At 33.0% G+C, this 21,356-nt stretch overlaps 2 protein-coding genes across 2 annotated transcripts; one reads left to right on the forward strand and one right to left on the reverse strand.

Annotated features, from left to right (window-relative positions):
• The first annotated feature begins 629 nt into the window (after positions 1-629).
• Positions 630-17,961, forward strand: LOC118031063 (uncharacterized). Its single transcript, XM_035035360.2, has 2 exons — positions 630-2,426; positions 17,842-17,961. The coding sequence occupies exons 1-2, from the start codon at positions 630-632 to the stop codon at positions 17,959-17,961; spliced, it is 1,917 nt and encodes a 638-aa protein (XP_034891251.2).
• LOC118031019 (protein IQ-DOMAIN 8) lies at positions 17,773-20,389 on the reverse strand. The gene is made up of 5 exons (XM_035035314.2): positions 20,273-20,389; positions 19,932-20,183; positions 19,052-19,276; positions 18,819-18,932; positions 17,773-18,690 (listed from the first exon to the last, which is right to left on the reverse strand). The coding sequence occupies exons 1-5, from the start codon at positions 20,339-20,341 to the stop codon at positions 18,016-18,018; spliced, it is 1,335 nt and encodes a 444-aa protein (XP_034891205.1). The 5' UTR covers positions 20,342-20,389; the 3' UTR covers positions 17,773-18,015.
• Between the last annotated feature and the right edge of the window lie 967 nt (positions 20,390-21,356).

Below are 21,356 nucleotides of genomic sequence, written 5' to 3' on the forward strand. Positions count from 1 at the left end.
TTCTACCATCCATTTAATATAAATAATATTTCACTTTAATTTTGCCCCTCTCTCAACACCATTTTAGTGTAATGTAAATATAATAATAACATAAAGAAACAATAGTTTATTTAATGAAAAAGCAACTTCATACATAAAGAGTGCTATTTTTAGGAGGAGAATAAATTAACAATGGTGTATTTTTATTTTTTGGGTCACGCGTCTAAAAAAGCCTTCTCTTAAATGGCCAATACAATTTCTACACTTGCCTTATGTTTTTAGTTTTTTAGCCATGATTAATAAGTGATGAATTATTTGTAATCTTAATTCCTTTTAAGTTAATATAATTTCTTGTTTAATTGATTATGACAGGCTTTTTTGATCTCAATAACTTAGAATACTTGGATTTGAGTGACAATACTCTAAATAGTAGCATCTTCCAAGCCATCAAAATGATGACCTCTCTTAAAACTTTGATTTTGGGTAGTTGCAAACTAGATGGCTGAATATCTATTGCCCAAGGTAAGGTTAATAACTCTTACTCTTTCATTTCCTTTATATTTTTAATTTCTTCCATGTTAATATAATTTCTTGATTGTATTATAATGTGATCAGGCCTATGTGACTTAAATCATCTCCAAGTGCTATATATGGATGACAATGATCTCAATGGTTTCTTGCCTCCGTGTCTGGCAAATTTAACTTCCCTTCAACTACTAGATCTCTCTTACAATCACCTGAAGATCCCTATGTCATTGAGCCCATTATACAACCTTTCAAAACTCAAGCATTTTGATGGTTCAAATAATGAAATATACACAGAAGAAGATGATCATAGTCTGAGCCTAAAGTTCCAATTAGAGTCCATCTCTTTGAGCAGTCGTGGACAAGGTGCAGGAGCATTTCCCAAGTTCCTTTACCATCAGTTCAGCCTGGAATCTTTGGATCTTACACACATCCAAATAAAGGGAGAGTTTCCAAATTGGTTGATTGAGAACAACACATACCTTCATGATCTTTCTTTGGAAAATTGTTCTCTTTCAGGTCCATTCTTGTTACCAAAGAATTCTTATGTGAATTTATCATTCCTAAGTATATCCATGAATTACTTCCAAGGCCAAATCCCTTCAGAAATCGGAGCTCGTTTGCCAGGGTTAAAAGTTTTATATATGTCTGATAATGATTTCAATGGAAGCATTCCTTTCTCGTTGGGTAACATTAGCTCGCTGCAAGTGTTAGACTTGTCCAACAACAGTTTGCAAGGCCAGATCCCTTTAGAAATCGGAGCTTGTTTGCTAGGGTTAGAAGTTTTATTTATGTCTGACAATGATTTGAATGGAAGCATTCCTTTCTCATTGGGTAACATTAGCTCGCTGCATATGTTAGACCTGTCCAACAACAATTTGCAAGGGCAGATCCCTGGATGGATATGGAATATGTCTCCTCTTGAATTCTTGGACTTATCAGTGAACAATTTCTCTGGTCGTTTACCACCTAGATTCGATGCTTCTTCAAATTTGAGATATGTTTATTTGTCTAGAAATAAGTTGCAAGGACCAATCACGATGGCATTTTATAACTCCTCTGAGATATTTGCACTGGATCTTTCCCATAACAATTTAACCGATGGTATTCCGAAATGGATTGACAGACTATCCAACTTGAGATTTCTACTCTTGAGTTATAACAACATTGAAGGTGAAATCCCAATTCAATTATGCAGGTTGGACCAATTAACCCTGATTGATCTATCTCACAACCACCTTTCTGGTAACATGCTCTCTTGGATGATATCTAGTCATCCTTTCCCACAACAATACAATTCCTATGGTGATTTGTCCTCATCACAACAATCCTTCGAGTTTACAACAAATAATGTATCCCTTTCTTATAGAGGCAGCATTATCCAGTACTTCACAGGAATTGATTTCTCATGCAACAATTTCATAGGAGAGATTCCTCATGAAATTGGAAACCTTAGCATGATCAAGGTACTAAACCTTTCCCACAACAGTTTAACTGGACCAATTCCACCAACATTTTCGAACTTAAAAGAAATAGAGAGCTTGGATCTTTCCTATAACAAACTGGACGGAGAAATCCCACCTCGACTTACTGAACTATTTTCTCTAGAGTTTTTCAGTGTGGCACACAATAATCTGTCTGGCAAGACTCCTGCAAGTGTTGCACAATTTGCCACGTTTGAGGAGAGCTGTTACAAGGACAACCCTTTTCTTTGTGGAGAACCGTTACCCAAGATTTGCGGTGCGGCTATGCCACCGTCACCAGCGCCAACTTCAATGAACAATGAAGATAATGGTGGCTTCATGGATATGGAGGTTTTTTATGTGACCTTTAGGGTTGTATACATCATGGTTTTGCTTGTGATCGGTGCATTTCTTTACATAAATCCATATTGGCGACGAGCTTGGTTTCGCTTTATTGAGGTGAGCATCAACAATTGCTATTATTTTCTGGTGGACAATCTTCCCATTTTATCCAAGTTTTAATTTTCATAGCCTTGATGGTACTAAGACTTGGTGCATCGTTGTGTATTCTAGTTTTAAGATTTAAACAAGTTTAAATGCATGCTTAAGCGATGTTGTATTAATTTTCATTTGTGTTTTGTTTTTCATTTTAGCTTTCGTGTGATGTAATAATTAAATTTCTTCATTGTTTAATCCGTTCAAGTATTTTCAGTTCAATTCAATTTTGGTTTGGTGCGATTTTATTTAGCGGGGGCTTTTCAAGCCCATAAATAATTCCATGAGTTTTACTTTTCATTGTCTTTATACTTTGTATATTACATTATTACTTGATTTAGATGGATGATCAATTCAAATTTACAACACAAATATCCAAAAATATTTAACATCAAAGGGAATACATTACAACACAAATATTATTGTTGAAAACACAAATTTGCATTCTCTTCCTGTACTGAATTCATCAAAGAATATGGATTTGTGTTGGTAGTTTTCTTTCCTTGGTACCTAATATTTCTTGAAGTCACAATTGATCTCAAGGCAAGGGTGTCTTTAAAGAATTTCATCAATTTAGCTTACAATATTCACATAGTAAGCACCTTACCGGTTCTTGCTGAAGTTACTTAATTTGCTGGAAAACAATTTGTGTTTGAATGACTCTTACTCTCAATAATAGCATCTTCCAAACCAGCCTTGCTCAAGCCATTAAGAACACAACTTACCATTCAATATTTTAGCTCCAATGTCTGAAGATATAATCCATCCGGATGCACTGTTCAATGGCTGAAAGAGGCAACCAAGTTTTCAGCTTTTCCACCTCTATATGCAACCAATATTTGGAATGTAACCTTCTCTCTTCATCTCCTCATTCAGCAATTGGTATGAATGATGATTTAAGTTGTCAACCAATATGTGTTCACCGAATGATGATTTAAGTTGTCACCAGCATGAAATTCATGAACACGAGCTCCAATGTCAATCCAGTTACAGCAAGGGTTTTGACACCACACCCTTGTCTTTGCAGAATCATCCCACCTTCTCATATTTGCATATATCTTAGATAAGATAACATATTTTCCTGAATTTGATAGCTCCATCTCTAGAAACAATTGAATGACCCTTTCACCAACATTTGCATTTCTACACCTCTGACAGGCACCAAGCAATGACCCCAACACAATTTCATATGGTTCGTGATCTACTAGTTGGCAAGCTAACCAAAGATGAACAGTAGATATCCTTAGAAATATCTGGGATTGGAAGTAAATCAATGAGAATGAATGAGTGCTCAAGGGGTGATTTTTTACAGTGGATTCAAATTTAACAACAAGGGCTATTTCCTGCAGCAAGGAAAGTTTCCGAATTTTAATTATTAGAATCCAATTACTTTGGCCACAATTTCTTCTCTGGAACCCCTATCACTTTGCTTAGGGAAATGTTGATCAAGCACACAGTTAACAACCTACAACTGTTGGATGCTTATTTTTCAAATTGTTTACATGGAATACAAGAACGAAAGGTAAAAAGGAAACTATCTTTCTCAAAGTGATGTCCATGACTGTATTGTCAGGAGGAAAACAATTGTAAAGGAAAATACAAATTTGTCAGAAAATGAATGCTTCTTCAGTCATAACTCAAGCCCTCATCATCATCAACCTCCACCTCAGAAAAATCATTACTGCTCATGACAGATAGAAAAACTAAAACTGCAACTGCTTGTGTTACTCGAAAGTGTCCTGCCCTTCTTCTGAAAGTTTTCTCCTCTTCTGTCCTTTCCCTCTTGGGGTGCTTCTTAGGCTTCGAGCCTAGTGATAAAAACACATGAAAATAGTTAGAAATTCTATTTGAAAGAAAAGAGACATGGATGGTACTTTTTGAACTCTTATTTCCCAATGGCTTTTATTATTCTTGAAGCATCAAATTGTTAGTTTGATGATTGTCGCACGTCGGAAAATCCACGCGGCATCGGCTGACGTTAACAAAAGAATTTAATATTTGAAATACGTCTTACGTATAAGATCATAACCCCAAATACTAAAAAAAAACACAATAATTTTTTTGGAATTTTTGAAATATTGGCCTAGTTCTCATGGCTTGAATAAACTAGTTATTAAAGCCAAAATGCATACTAATACATATATTGTTTTGAAATTTTCTTTGTTGTGTGAAAATATGATGTTATAATATATATATATATATATATATATATTGGAGAGACTAGGCCGTATGCATGAAAACAAAACATTTTTTTTTACGAAAACTGTGTATTTTAATACCGGATTTGTATCTTTACAGTATAAAAATATAACCCAATATCCTGCAAAATTGGTAGAAAAAGATGCAAGAAAATCACATTTTTTTTTAAAAAAATGATTTTGGATTTTTTTTATTATTTTTATAAAATTATAACACACACACACACACACACACACACACACACACACACACACACATATATATATATATATATATATATATATATATATATATATAATTCACGTCCTGCGTGAACAGTAGGACGTGAATTATATTTCACGCCTACTGTTCATGCAGTGAACAGTAGATAAGGAGGAGGAAGAAGAAGAAGAAAAGGAGGAAAGGAAGAGGAAGGAGGAGGAAAGGAAGAGGGGCTCACTTGGCCGAAGGGGTTGTGGCTGCTGTGATGAGGTGGTTCAGCCGGTGGTTGCAGTGGTGGAGTTGGAGGAAGACGGCGTCGGTTTCCTGTTGCAGAGGAAGAAAGAAGAAGAAAAATCTGCAGAAATTGGGCGAAAATGCTGGTTTTTTGCTGACTTTGGACCCGAATTTATCCTCCCTCAGATCATCAAATCCGACTCTATTTATAGTCTGTGGAAGAAGGAAATCTTGTCTACGTTGGAGGAAAATTTCAGCCCTTGATTCAGTTGGGAAGCATCTCAACCGTTGGCTCAAAGTGTGCACCTCGAGCTGCCAAATTTGGCAGCTCAAGGCTGTGAACTGCCCGAGGTGGCCACTTTGAGCCACTCAACGGAGCCGTTTCTAACTTTTTTGACCCGACTGGACCATTCTCCAGGATAAATGGGTTTCATGTGGACATGTTGGTGCACGTTTTGTCTGATTTGGAGGCCACACGAGCCGGAAAATGCGCCTGTAAAGCAGCCACTCAGGCAGCTTTTTGAGGAAGAAAGTGAACAGTAACATGCGACGTGTCGCTTGGTTTCCCTGCGCCGTTTTTTAAATTAGTCCTCCAGTTTTCAATTTCTTCAATTTGACCCCGGATCAATCCAATACAAGCCCCCTATTCACGCGCATTTTCCAAATTGATCCCTGGTTTTGGATTTTCTCAATTAAGTCCCTAATTGGCCATTAAACTTCAATATTTATGCAATTAAACCCTTGATTTGACTAAATAAATTCCTAAAAATTATAATTTGGCCCCAGAACTTTAATTTTTTCTAATTAAAGCCCAAATTGACTTAAAAATCAATTTTTCTTGCAATCAAATCCTCTATAAATTCAATTAAAAATCCAAATAAGTCCATAAACATCCAAATTTGGACTTTTCTTCTAAAAATTCAAATTTTCCTTCCCAACAGGGCTCTCATCATTTAATAATATACTGTCAAAAATCTAATCCTTGTATTTTAAACCTCCTTGACCAATTTTTCCGACCATCTTCTGAGCGCTTTTGCCTGTAATTATTTTTTTTTTCTCCTTTGGCTATTTATTTTTATTTATTGTGGGGATTCAAAAATGGGTTACAACAATGATGAGTAAAACATGATCTGTAGGCTGGTTTGGTTTAGTAAATCCACAACTCAAGACACTATCAGATGACCAGTATAATATTCACAAGAATTAAAAATGAAAAGATCGATCTTGCCTGAATTTGAAGGACATCTTGTTGAAGTCAATGAAGCGTCTGAAAGGAATTGTGGGACAGAAGAAGACGATCCAGCCTCCAAGAAATCTGTCTTAAGCTCCAGGAGTGCGCTTCGCAGCATTAATGGCATGGAACACATAAAAGGATAAGAGTTGAAAATATTTAGCAACAAACTCAAATGCTTTGTGCCACGTGAAAATCGAATAAGTAGAAACCATGTTAACAGAAAATGGAAAAAATAAAATTGATGGTAATGTGTTTGATAACAGCATAGGTTGCTGCAGTGTTCTTGAAAGAAATTAGAGGGACTTGATTGTTAGATATTTACAACAAGGCCACATGTAATAACCATAGCAATGCTTGTCATCCATTCAACTACAGAAAGTGAATGATAATAAATAAACTTATTTTAGGAAGCTATAATTATTAATATTAAATTCAAAACTTGAAATAAATCTTGTGGTAGATTTCTTGTCTTTAAAGAGAAAATAGCCATGAACTTAATCTCAAAACTTGAAAACTAATATAAAGACATTAAATGATCATTGAAAATAAAATAATTAATCCTTGAGATTTCTTGTTTTTGGATTCCATGTAATTTTATTTCTTGTTTTTGCCAATGGTTGATTATAACAGACTAATTAAGTTATTTTTGAAGATTTGAATGCTTATAATCTTTTGAATAAAATTCAGAATTTGAATCTCTCGTTGTTTTCTTGTTCTCTCTACAAGCTCTGCCAAATATGCAAGGCATCATATGATTTTTTTTTTAAATGAATTAATATATAATAACAAAAAAACGTAAATTATCAATTAGAAAAATTAAAAACGATGTTTGTAACTTTACAAGAAAATCACTGAGTTATAAAAACAGAGTAGAAAATATTGTCTTAAGGTTCAAAAAAAGAGAGTAAGCTTGTTCATGCTCGGCCATTGTTGGACTTTATTTTGCAGATAACAATTGGAATACCACCGTTTAATGGATATGTACAACTATATATATATATATGCATTACTATTTTCCGTAGCCTCTTGTTATTTAAAAATAAGATTACTCCTACAAAAGACACAAAACACTATAAATTGTAATAGTGCTAAGTTTTTCTTCTTCTTCCTTCTTTTTTCTAGTTACTTGACACTTTTGTTTTTTTTTACAATTTTATACTTTTACTCTAGGTTTATGTGGGGTTGAACTTAATCCGATCCTTTTACTCTATAATTATATGGGGTTGAACTTAATAATTTTTTTTTATTAACATGAGTGTCTGGGCCAACTTGCACACACCTCGACTAATCCCACGGGCCTTGAAGTTAATGACCATGTAAGCCTCTAGTGACTCTGAGGTTTGTAAGACTCGAACCGATGACCTCTAGAAAGTAAACCTAAAACCTGATTAGTTGAACTACACCCTTTACGGTTATTCGTAATTTGTTTTTTTTATTGGCATGGTGTTGGGTTCTTGAGATGTTGTGGGAAAAAAATTCAGCCCTCAATTTATATTTGATTTGAGAAAATAAATTTGATTGTAATTATTTCAAACAATCAAAGCTTCAAGAGTATATTTGAAAATGAAACAAATGTGCTATATTTTAGTATTGTTTTTTTTGTCACTCGAGTTTTTTTCTTCTCAATTTCTTTTAAATTGGGTTGATTTATGATTGAACTTGATGATTTGCTAATGTTAGGGTTCTCGAGGTGCTGAGAAAACAAGACGGCAATCAATTGATGCTCGACTTGGAAAAATAAAATTTGATTGCATTGATTTAAGACAATTGAAACTATATGGATCAAATTTAAAACTGGTGCAAATATTCAGCTCATGTTTTCTTAAGCCAAGGACTTCAGTGACAAAAAAAAGGAAAAAGTGGTTGGCATGTGTAATCACGTGCTGGCATGTCGAAGCAAACATCTTGATCATGTGGTCAATCAACACCCAACGAAGTAGAAAACAATCAAAATAGTTGGAAAAAGACTTGAATCCAGAGATAACCTTGCATCTAAGAACTCCAAATATATGAATGATGCTATAAATCAAGTTAATCTTCGATAAGTCAATGTACGATCTTTGTCTCTACAAAGAAAAATTGTTTTAACCATAAACAAACAAAAGAAAAACTCACGTCTATTTTCCAACTTGCTGCTGAAATTTGCAGCTAAAAAACATAATATAATCTCCTCTAACTAGCCTTAACTGACCCTTTTTGGGTTGCAAGCTAATGGGCCTAAATTAGTAATCAACTAACATAAGTCTAATAATAAAATAAACCCTTAAACAATGACTAATGAGCCAGAACAAACCCAACTTAAAAATAAGTACTAAAAAAATAGGATAATAAAAAAAGTCTTCATGCTAAAATTCCTCCATGTAGCCCGAATGTCTAATTTTTGTATATTCTTGGCAAATTTTCAATCCTAACCTCAAACATGTCGTTCTTTCTCATCTAGATAAATTACTGGACATACCATATATGGTTGAAAATACTAAGATGTATAGTTTCCAACCCAACTTAAATCGCAGAAAAATTCCACCTATAACTCCAGATATGTCCCAAACAATACGCATAGGTCTAGTCTGACATATTTGATAAGATTTATCTAGTAACTTTAACCATCTGAAATAATATGCTACTGAACTCCACTTGACCTGAAAATATATCAAGATATAGTTTCATATGTCTAGTATCTTTCTATAAAATTTCAGCTTGTTATGATGTACAATTTGTGAGATATGTGTAATGTCACAAAATTGACCAGCAAACATTTTAAGATTAAAGTTGGACTTGACTTAATTCGTGTCATCCTCACTTTTTTTAACAGATTTGACCTCAAATCTATATCATGAAAAACATCTTCTAAGGTCAACAAATTAGTACCAAGTTGAAGAATAACATCATCATCAAAACTAAAAAGAACCTTGTCACTCCATCATGCATAACTATAAGGTATGGTCCCCCTGATATAAAAGCTCATCTTTTCAACCTTCTTATCCTTCTTCAATTTAAGTTGCTCCTTATATATTTGCTTAGGTGTTAATGATACAAGAGTTATAGGTTTTCCATTTATCTTAAAGGAATGCCTATTTATCACTCTATCATGCATAACTCCCCTATCATACTAACAACGTTTGTTTTGTGCATATAGAACATTAACTCATGTTTTGTTGCAAACATTTTCCAATAAAGGCAATGTAATTGGGTTAGGCCTGTGATAAAGGTGAATGGGCCTGACAACCTGTACGACTAGACTAGGCTGGATCTAACTCATACATAAAAAAATAAAAAAAGGGAGAAGAAGCTTGTTAGGCAGTCTTCTAGCCCAACAAATCAAGTTGGACTGGGCCTAAGCCCAGCCCGTGTCATTGGATTAGGCTTCGAGCACAATAAGCCCAACCTATGTGGCTTGGCTAAGCCCAACCTGGACCTAAAGGCGTGTTCGACACACCCTATTTTTGCTTAAGAAAAAATATTTCTTTTTGGTTCTTAAGACGTGTTTGACAAGCATAGGTTAAGGCATTTTTCATGCCTCTAATTTTAGGCTAAGGACGTGTTTGGCAAACACGCCTTATTGCCTTCTCCTTTAACTTTAGTTTGTCTTTATTTTAGTGTTTATCCAAACAAGCCCTAAATTAGTTAAAAAATCCTGAAAAAATTTGAAAACCATTTCAAAATTATTTGTGTTTTTCAACAATTTTACCTAATATAGGGTTGCAGACTTACATTGTAAGATATTGACTCCATATTTAAAATACCATGTTTTTCTTTAAAATTTCAAAAAAATTTCTCCTTATTTAAAAAATAAAAATATTTCAAGAATTTCACTTAATATTGGGTTGTAAACTTATATTATAAGATAATGACTCAATATTAAAAGTACTCAGCTTTTCTCTAAGCTTTTTTTTTTTAAGTTCAAAAATCCCTCATTTCAAAATTATAAAAATATGTTTTGTTTAAGTGCATATGACCAAATTCTAAATTGTTATTACATATATTTTCTAAAAAAAACAATAAATTGAATTTTTATCATGTTTTAAAAATACAAAATGGATATCGTAACCAGTTTATGATTATTCAATAGGATTTAACCAAAATTTTAAAAATACCACAAAAATTAACTTATTTAATTATTATTTAGGGTATGGATTTTACAATGTAATATGTACTCTCAATATTAAATTAAATGAGTTAGTAATAATGAACATAAGAATTAGATGTAGACTTTATTATTTGATGGTATAAAATTATGTTGTAAAGTATAACCATAGGTATTAAAGGTACGAAGTAGGAAATAAATGCAATGCTAAAATTTCGATCCTAAAACGGTTAGGATTTAACCCGTTAAGGTTAAGAATTCTTCAGGGATGGAGATCTGTCGTAAACCTTAGCTAAACCAAAGAATAGAAACATGACCTAGAAAAATAGTCAATAAAAAATGAAGCTAACCATAGATAGGGTACACTAGGGTTATGCGTCTTCTCCTTGTACAACTAGTCTCATTACTTAGACTATTATAGACCATTAGATTTTCTTATGTCCATGATACTATGTATCGACTCCTTCAAAATTATAATTTTATAATTAATCTCAAAACCCTTCAATGTAGGAGGCAGACCCGCCATTTGACGTTGTGCACGCCCTGACAGGATAGCGACTCTACTAGGGACTAGTCTGATTGGATTGAGCTTCGTGGATTTTTTGTGATTGTTTGCTTGCTTATTTTTGTTGGTATGTGCAATTTAATTTTAGCATGCTTTTTTTTTTAACATACTATACATGCATAAGTACATCGTGTATTGATTAATTCCTTCATGCATTTTAAATTTGAGAATAAACCCAATTCTAGATTAGATGAAGAAGTATATATTAGTTTGTCTCAAGACTTTCAATCAGGATTTAGATTTGTAAAATACCCAACTATAAGCTAAGAATGTACTAGGTAATGAAGATTATACTACACCTTAATCATTCCTTATAAAGCCCCATACTGCCTTAACTTGTTGTCCGATATCTTTCCTTTTAAATCAATGGAAAGAGTAAGGTTTTAAATACGTTGTGCATAAGGATTAGATTTTCCTTGAGACAAAAATGATATGAGTGGTTAAGTGTTCTTTAACTTGTCTCTTTAATGGTGGTATTTTGCAGCTTTTCACTCGATCGAGGTAAAATTGGGAGGTGAAACTAGTAGTAATATTGCAATATAATGTGAATTCATTAATATTGAACCTGGTGTTTATTTGAATCATCATGCGAGGTCCTTTCGATCGATGCATGCTTTTAGAGGTAAATAAAAAAAATTAAAAAACTAATTTCATTGAGAAAATTAAAAAAAAATTGAAAAAATCAAACCATAAAAAAATAAAAATTATGAAAGATTTATTCTATGCAATTAAACTATAGAGACGGTGAAGCACTCATTTTGTATAAACACGAAGGTGACAAGGGCCGTGTAGATGCGGTTGCATTACATTCCCAGAATAAAAAACATTATGCCAAACAAAGCCTCAATTATTATCACTAATCTAATCTAAGGCTCCATTTATTTGCAGGAAAGTTGTTTTCTTTTGGAAAGTGAATTTCGGGGAAAGTGAATTCCGGGAAAGTATTTTTCGATGTTTGGTAGTATTATGTAAAATGAACTGGAAAACATTTTTCAGTGTTTGGTTATGTTATGGAAAATAAACTGAAAAATAATTTATTAATGAATTAATTTTTTTTCAAGTTTATCTAATATATAAAAAAATATTTAATATAAATATTTAATCACTTACAATAAAAGAATGAAATCTAAAAAGTATAATGATGAATTTTTTTTATTATATCCTATATTCATACATAGCGTATTTTATAAAATATAACTATATATGTCATATCATATTATAGAGAAATAAGCTTGTGAAATATTTTTTAAGTAAAACCTATTAATATATTTTTTTCAATTTTAAAAGCTTAAAATAAGTTTTTTTTTTTTCATATGAAGAAAGCCAAATTAGTTTATGGTAAGAGTTATATATTTGGGGTTTTTTTTTTTTTGGTATGAAGAATTTTTTAAAAGATAAATACATACAAAAATATTTTGATGGGTTTTTTGGATAAATATTTTTTTTACGGGTAAAGGCAATTATCCCTTTAATATCCCTTTAATATATATCAAATAAGCATCAAGAAATAAATATAACTATCTAACATCAAATATAGTTATGCATAAATACTAAGTTTCGATGTCATATACATACATATTACTTCAAATTACAAACATAAACATGCTAGTCCGAATTAAACAAGTAAACATATTTGTCAAATAACAAACATAGTCTGAACCCAAATTTTGAACATAGTCAAACCATCTTAGCAAGCAGGCCTGTAGTAGTGTTGGTTCATAAAATTCTGAACCCAAATTTTCCTCAAATTAGCATTTTTTGCCATAAATGCTTTTGCCAACATTTTATTTTGGACCAAATGATCAAATGCATCCCCAAGAGTGATCTCATCAAAGCCTTCAATTTTCATCACTTCCGTATACAGCGCATTAACATCAAGTTGATTTTTGTTGAGGCTTTGAATTGCAAATGCTACATCTCCAATCTGTTTAGACAACTTTTCAATACCATCATCTTCAAACATGCGATTTCTCTTCCTATGTTGCCTCTTTTGTGTACTAGAGAAAGATGTTTCTTTTCCCTTAGAAGTTTCTTCATATTCACCTTCATTTTCAATTGAAATTGATTGCTCTTCAGTGTTCTCTTCCAAGTTGACATCAGCATATGATTTGGCATAATTTACAGTTGCCATGTCTTTTCCAACAACAATTATCATTGCCTCGTACATATCAAGTTTTTTTTTTGAGATACTTGTCATGATTAGGATGTGACTATTCATAAAGTTTAGAATATGCAATTTTTTTGTTCATTGTATAACATTTTAGAAACAAAAGTAAATATAAAAATTACGAAGAGTATAATATTTATCATACATTTACTTCTTCATCATATACATCTTTCAAAATTGTAATCATCTTCAAACAATCATCCCAGCCAAAGCCACTTATATTTTTAAATTTGGTTATTATTTCTCATTCTTTTTTCACTGTCTTGAGATGATTGTCCACATGCTTAGGCTCGCATTGTACGTTGAACTTTTGACTGATTTCTGTAACCACCTTAACAAAAGATTCTGCTTTAAAGGTGGAAGAAGGTTTGCTTCCTTTAAGTGCCTCCTCAGCTAATATCTCAAGTAACATGTGAGACATAGGCTTAGACCATGTGAAGTGCTTGCCCTTGCATTTTTCATTTTGTGTGGAACTCATTTCTACAAAAAAGAAATTACAAATTTATACAAAATAAAATCATATAATATGTAGATTTAATAAATTTCATATAAAAACTACAATTAATATTTAAAAGAGAATACATAAAATACATGAGAACTTATAATAAAGTCAACATCTACCCCAAATACATAACAAAGATAATACAAATTGAAGCAAGACACAATAAAAACAAACACATATAATTAACACTCAATTACTAGTTTCTTTGAGTGTTATAATCATTCCACATGGTTGATACAATCATTTCTCTTTTTGTTATACACTCCCTATTCTCTTTCCTTTCCTCCCGTTGACTTAAGTTGATTATTCATCTAATTAGTTCACTTTCCGAACATATTTCTTCCATAAGAAAGTCATTAGGATCAACTCTCATTATGTGATTATGAATAATACAACATGCAAGCACAACATCTACTTAAATAAGACCAAAAAGATTTTCCATTAATTGATCTAAAACGACTCTTCAAAATACCAAACCCTCACTCAATAGCGGTTCTCAATGATGAGTGTTGAAGATTAAATAGCTCCTTTTCATTTTTTGGTGAACATTCTGTAAACTCATTCAAGTGATATCGAACTCCACAAAAAGAAGAAATGATTCCTTTTCGAATACCGTAACCAGCATCACCAAGATAATATTTCCCTACAAATTAAAAAAAAAAAAACCTATTACTATCTTTATGTAATAAGACATTTTATATGTTCATTGCATATAATACATACTTTATTAAATACCTTTTTTAGACCATTAGATCTTGATAATGCATCACCTAAAACCCGTGAATCATGGGCACTTCCTTCCCAGTCAGCTAAAACATATGTAAACTTTAAATCAAAAGTTATAGCTGCTAAAACATTTTGTGTTGTTCCTTCTTTTCGACCTCGAAACTTTCCTTGAATCTCAATAGGAACATTTACAGGAACATGGGTACCTTCAATTGCTCCCACACAATCCTATATAAATATGAAAAAATAATTTATAACCTTTTCTTCTGGATGTAATTAATTAATGTATAAAAATATTGGTATTGTTTTCATACCTTAAAATAAGGATAGAATCTTTGATTATTCATTATCTCTGCTGGAACTGTATTCTTTGGATCTTTAATAAGATGTTTGTATAACTTAAGAACCACTTTTAAAACAATTCTAAAGTAACGATGGATAGTTTCAACAGACCTATAATATATACCACTAATAACACGAAATCTTTGGTTTTGGCCTACAATTTGTAAGAACACAATTACTTGCTCCCTAATAGACACATTTTGAGTTAATCATAATAAGTCATGACTTGTGAGAACATCACACAATCTATATAAGACAATAGGTTTCATACGAATTTGTTCAACGCAATGTCTATCACCTCGATTTAAAATGCTGTCAATATAGAATTCTCGTTGAGCAATTGGATTGATACGTCGCTCTCTTGGTATATAAATTCTATTTCTTTCTTGTTCAATAATAGCTACCCCTGTAGCTATCACAGTTACAGCTGCTCTCATACATGCTGCATGAATTATCTTACTATCCATAGCATGAAAGTGAAGTTTTCTGATAACAAAACTTGAAAATTTAGGGAAATAAATATTAAAAAAACATATAAAATACTTACACAATCAATACAATAAATTATGTTAAAAGAAGCTGACAATATACAATTCATAAGTTCACAACGATCAATAAGATCAATCATTTTAATTCTTAAAAATAATTTGATTATCGAATAATTAAATAAAAATAAGTTTCGAAAATCACCTCGCATGCAGCAACACAACACACGATCGAGTTCATGGCAAGGTTCAATTCTATTCTATTTTGATTTGCTAGTTATAACCATGGAGATTATTGAGTTTAGGCACTAATAGGCAGGAAAGGCCGGTCCATAATATTTGGATGATAAACAAACTAATCTATCCAATCATTAGTTACAAATTAGGGAGATTTTATTGTTAATCTCTATTTTTAGGGGAACAATACCTACTTAGAGTAGTATTACATTAGATTTCATTATGTTATTAAACACATAATTTATAACTGAAATTACAAATATATAGTATAATTATAAATAAATAAAAAAAACCCCACCGTTCCCCAGCTCTTGCATTGCAAATCTCTAACTCTCTCCTATAACTTATTAAGACAGCATCATGGGTTTCTCTGTTTTCTCTCATTCGATTTCTATAATTCCCCTGGTTTCCCCTCTGTCGATTTCCCCTGGTTTCTCTCATTCGGTTTCTCTAATTCCCCTAGGTATTTGGTATTCAATTTCCCCTCCTGTTTTCTTTGTTCTCTCTCGTCATTCACTGTTTGTTTTACCAAGTCCTTAACTTTCTCTATCGGTTGTTCTCTCTCGATCCTTAACTTCCCCTGGCTTTTTCTCGCCATTCCCCTATTCTCAAGAAGCAGGACAACATCACAGATTCAAGGGGCAAGGGCAGGAGGGCTAGACCTCAAGGACCTGCTCCTCCTTCCCAGTTCTCATCTGTCTCTCCCCCGGCTAAATGTACTGATAATGCTAGGAAAGAGAGCAAACAACAGATTCACTGATCCCCCCCCCTTTTACTTTGCGTCTCTCTCTTTGCGCTGGATCTGGGGACAGGGAAACAAGGTAGGGACTGGATCGGGAAGTTTGGTTTCTCTAAAGAAGCTGTCGAATGTGCAAGAAAAAATGCAATCATTTTTATGGCTTGCTTGTGATGAATTTGGTTGGTTTTTTCTGTGAATTTGTTTGAACATGACGAGATAAGATGAAGAAGAAAACTAGGTATGAGAAAAAAAATTACAAGCAGAAGATAAACCATTATGGATTGTTTGAGAGAAATAATAGTTTTTTTGGGAACAGACACAACAAATTAAACAAGATCAAATGATTTCTTGCTATAATTCTTACAGATCTATAAACGAAAAAGATAAAAACATATAAAGGAAATAATATAAAGAAATAGAGAAATCTGAGGGAAATAATACCTTAAATAAAAAGTGTCCAGGGATATGATTCTTGTTCTTCTTGCTTCTATTTTCGGAAAGAGATAAAGAGAGGGGGATTTGACACAATGTTTCAGATATGTGTTATATGTAAAGATAGGAAAGTGTTTTTCTTTTGACAAGGAAAGGAAAACACTTTCCTAAGATAAAAGGCAGTTTTTTTCTTTGATCAGAAAAACTTTTTTTTAACTAACTTTTTGGATGATTGCCAAATATAGGAAAATAAGGAAAACGGATTTCAGGAATTTGGTTTCCTTGAAACAAACAAGGCATAATTATCTCTTCTTTTTTGTGAAGATGATGTAAAAAGGAAAGGAGGTGAAGACTTAATGAAACAAACCACAATATTCTCAAATTGGAAGATGAACATTAAGGAAAACAGCCCATCCAAAACGAAGACCCCACATTGCCCTTCCTTCTCTTCATGGCAACCCCCATGAAAGAAAGTTCAAGTTTCTTTACTTTCCTTCGAGCTTGAAGTTCCCATCCAAGAAAATTCCCACATGGGAAGCTTGTGAAATGATCATCATCATCATCTTGTGCCATCGGTGACCACGTTAGGCATGCCCTAGAGAGAAGTCAACCTCAAAAGAATTAGAGATACTGTCCAAAACTTCTCAAAAGATGTTGATGTTAATTTGAAAGAGACCCATCAACCATTTCATCATATATAGTCATTTCAAACCATGAATTACTTTTAGTACCATTTTTTTTTTCTCAATTATCAATAATGCTGGCTGTTCATGCATCATCTAGGCAAGCCAGTAGTAAAAGCAATCCCACTGATGTAAACCCATATTCAGTTTGATTCACTGATTTATAGATTGTTGGCTAACCCGTACAAAGAAAGAGCTTGGATGCAAATTAAGAATAAACACAATAGTACACAAAGCAAGAAAATGAAGCAGAATAAGGGCGGCTTGAAATGTTGCGGTTTTTCTGCTTCGTTGTCTATAATCAAAATTTTGTATTGAAGTTCTTCTATGTCGCTACTGATGGGTAGACCACGTCATAACCAACAGACTAGAGTTATCCTTCCCCTCCCCCTCACATGGTTAAGGTTGAAACAGAGCCAACAAAAGTATTCAAGAACTAATGAAATCCAATGCAATGACAAGCATAATTACACGCATATATTAGTTAAGAATTCAATTCTAATCAGTGACAATGTGACTTTACATGCTTCATAATCCATATTTTTACAGCTTTCCCAGAAACCTCTGGCTTCTTGGAGCATAGTTTGCTTTGGAGGTGCCTCTGCTGCTACCAATGGCTTCAGAATCGTTAAGGACAACAAGCAGTTGAGCTCAAAATTAAACTCCTGAACTTTACTAAAACACACAAGTACTTGATCAACAAGCAGCCATGTTTGATCTCCCTTAGAATCGTCGATTTCTTATCTCATCATGTCTGCCCAAAGGCAATGGTGGGTAAAGATCCCTTAACAAATGAAATGAAGGATTGGAATCAGCACTGCTCTTAGAGTCTTCATCCAAAAGTTCCATTGACTTCATAAGAAACTTATCGTCCATCATCTGCCTCTGGATGTTTTGAGAAGAATGCCTGCTGTTTTTTTGCTTAAGCTTAGTTGACTCGGTTAGATTCATGTAAGCAGGTTTTTGGTTATAACTCCCTTCTTCTTCCACTAACATGTCTTTCAAAATTGGTATTGGTGAGGCAGATCTAGATGAAGTTGATAACGAGCTCTCGTTGTATAGGGATTCAGAGCTTGGTGTTGAAGAGGAGCGAGTAACATGATTGACAATAGGAGGTTTAGCAAGAATTCCGGTTGCAACATTGTTTCTTCTCACTTTTTCAGAGTCGTGTTTAGAGAAATAGAAGCTGGCAATATTATCTTCGCTTTTCCTGGAAAACGGAATCTCTGATGATTTGGTATGAAATTCCTCCACCAGTCTATCTTCCCATGGCTTGGTTGCCATCCAACGTTCCAGCCAGCTCCATCCAGGGCTGCTGTTATTCAATGACTGATTCTTGAGAGACAATGCTGATTTGCTTGTTCTTCTACATGGGCTTGCACAATTAGATCTTGATTTCTGAAAGCAAAAAAAAGAAATACTTGATAAGCAAATTGTGATGACATCAGTTTTTCTTTAATGTTCTTGTCTAGTTCATACACATAAAGAAATGTACAGGCTATATTTAGCCTTCCCAGCTTCAATACCTGTTGCGAGAGGGAGTATGCAATTGCTCTTTCCCTCTTAATGGCTCCTTCTGTTCTCATTTGTAACTTTTTCTTGACCTTATCCACTGTTCCTGGACTATCACACCATCGTTTCTGACAGAATAAATTTCAAGAATAGCTAGATTCAGATTAAATTTAGCTTGTATCAAATCGTATACAACATATTCTAATGAAAGAAAACAGAAGAAAAGGTAAAAGTTAATGTGATATACCTCCGCCTGCTTGATGGGATCAGCTTGGCACATGCACTCATTCAACACGTTCTGTGTAGCTTGAGCTTCAGCCATGCTCACAGTTTGAGCCCTTACTCGAGCCTGAACCCGAACAAGAGCTTGCATACACCTCAGTGTCACAGCAGCTTGCTTTCGGACTTTCCGACCACGAAATATAGCTTGAAGCCTCACTACTGCTTTCAAAGCCCTCGTTGCCCTTCTTGCCTGCAATTATCCAAACAAGCCTCCGTAACCTAAACAGAATTTTCCCGAGCAATCGCACCACACTTTTCACCCAAAAGCAACCAAATAATCAAAGAAAAAGAAAACATCAAAATAAAGAATTACAATGTAAGCAGAAAATCTGTATGGTCATAAAATGCTTCCTCAACAATAATCATGTGATTCTTTAGGCAATAAAGAATGTGATGGCCTTACAACTGAGCAGCAACTTTACGCATTGCAATTACAAACAACAACATGGCTTTACAACTGAGGTACATCACGCTTATTTGAGATGAGTTTGCTCAAGAAAAAAGTTTTAAGACTCCAGATTGAACACTGGCACACTTTGGTTCAGTTGTTCAAGAATCAAATTTCATGCTTTGTAATTTCTCCAATGAAGTATCTTAAAAAAATACACAAACTCTTCAAATGGTGATCACCGATTAGATCCTGTTCAAGAATCAGAAATTAACTTCTCCGTTTGCTTCTTTATTTGTTCTTCTTGCTCAACTTTTAAATATTTATTCAGAGGCATGAAATTGAAAACAGGTGCTAAATCTACAAAACTCAAGAAAACACATAACCTATTTAACAAAAACCCTAAAATCTCACAATTTGTAACATAAAACAGAGAAGTTGAAGGAACCCATTTTACCAATAAGCCTCGAAAAGCAGTTTGGATCCGAATAGCGGCCCATTCTTGCTTAACCATCATGAAATCTCTAGGTGGAGCTCTGGCAACAGTAGCCATGGCAGCAGTGAACGAATCATCGGCTACAAGGGAAGAATCAGACGATTCTGACGAAGCCACATAGACCCTTTTCGAGCCCTTGATTGACGTTTGTATATACCCTTCTGACGGGCTTCTCCATAGCCTCCATTTCTTCTTGTTTCCCTTGTTATCCCTCTGTTTTCATAAAAAAAAAAAAAGAGACGCATAAAAAAAAAATACAAAACAAAAGGCAGCATAAGGTTCTTTCTTCAAAAGAAGATTACCTGGTCTGTCGTTGTTAGGGGATTTTTTAGAGTTATTAGTGATTTGAGCCAATTCCCTGAAGCACCCATTTTTGGAGAAGAGAGGGAGATGGAGGAGGTTAGAGGGTTTATGTCTGGTTTGGGATGGTAGGAGGAGGATGTGATTTTAAATAAGAGAGCCGTTTGAATTTTGAAATTTTGAATAAAGGAATGTAACGGATACATGGACTTTTTGGCTTTTGCCGCTCCACGTTATACGAAGAAGAGAAGTAGAGGAGGTTGTAGCAGCGGTCTTCATTGGTTTGTTTTTTAAAACATGGGATCAATTAAGGTGTTGTTTAGCTGTGCTTTTTATAATTTTTATTTTTTTTTCATGAAAAAATATTAATTAATATTTTTTTATTGTTTTGACATTGTAATATCAATAATAAAAATTGAAAAAACCATTATGTTAATGTATTTTCAATCAAAAAAATATTTTAAAAAACAATATTTATTACACTCTCAAATACATATAAAAGCTTGTTTGGGAACGCAACTGACAGTGTATTTCTAAGTATTTTGATTTTTTTTAATTAGTTTTTTATGTGTTAAAGTTAAAAATAAATTTTAAAAAATTAAAAAAGTATATTATTTAAATTTATTTTTAAGCAAAAAACACTTAAAAATATAAATATTATCACAATACTAAACATGAAACTTTTAAAATGAAATAAATTTTTGTTATGAATGGGTTTTATGTTTGTTTTTTAACTTAAATTTCCGTTCCTTATTGTTTAGTACTGTAAAAGATAAAAGAGTTTATAAGAAACATGTGCTTATGAGAAGAAAAGAAACTGAGTTTGAAAGGTGTTCAGAGTTTTTTGAAATATAGTTGTGTTTATGTTTTTAAAAAATTCAAAAGTATATTTTATTAAAAATTGAATTTTTTGATGCGTTAATATTAAAAATAATTTTTTAAAAATAAAAAAACAATCATTTTAATGTATTTTGGTATGAAAATCATTTTAAAAAATAATCACAACTACACTTCCAAACAGATGCATTAATGAAACAAAAGATCGATTAAAAAATGCTAGTAACATTAGTTACATGCATTGATACA

Source organism: Populus alba, chromosome 3, assembly GCF_005239225.2.
Source record: "Populus alba chromosome 3, ASM523922v2, whole genome shotgun sequence".
NCBI lineage: Eukaryota > Viridiplantae > Streptophyta > Magnoliopsida > Malpighiales > Salicaceae > Populus > Populus alba.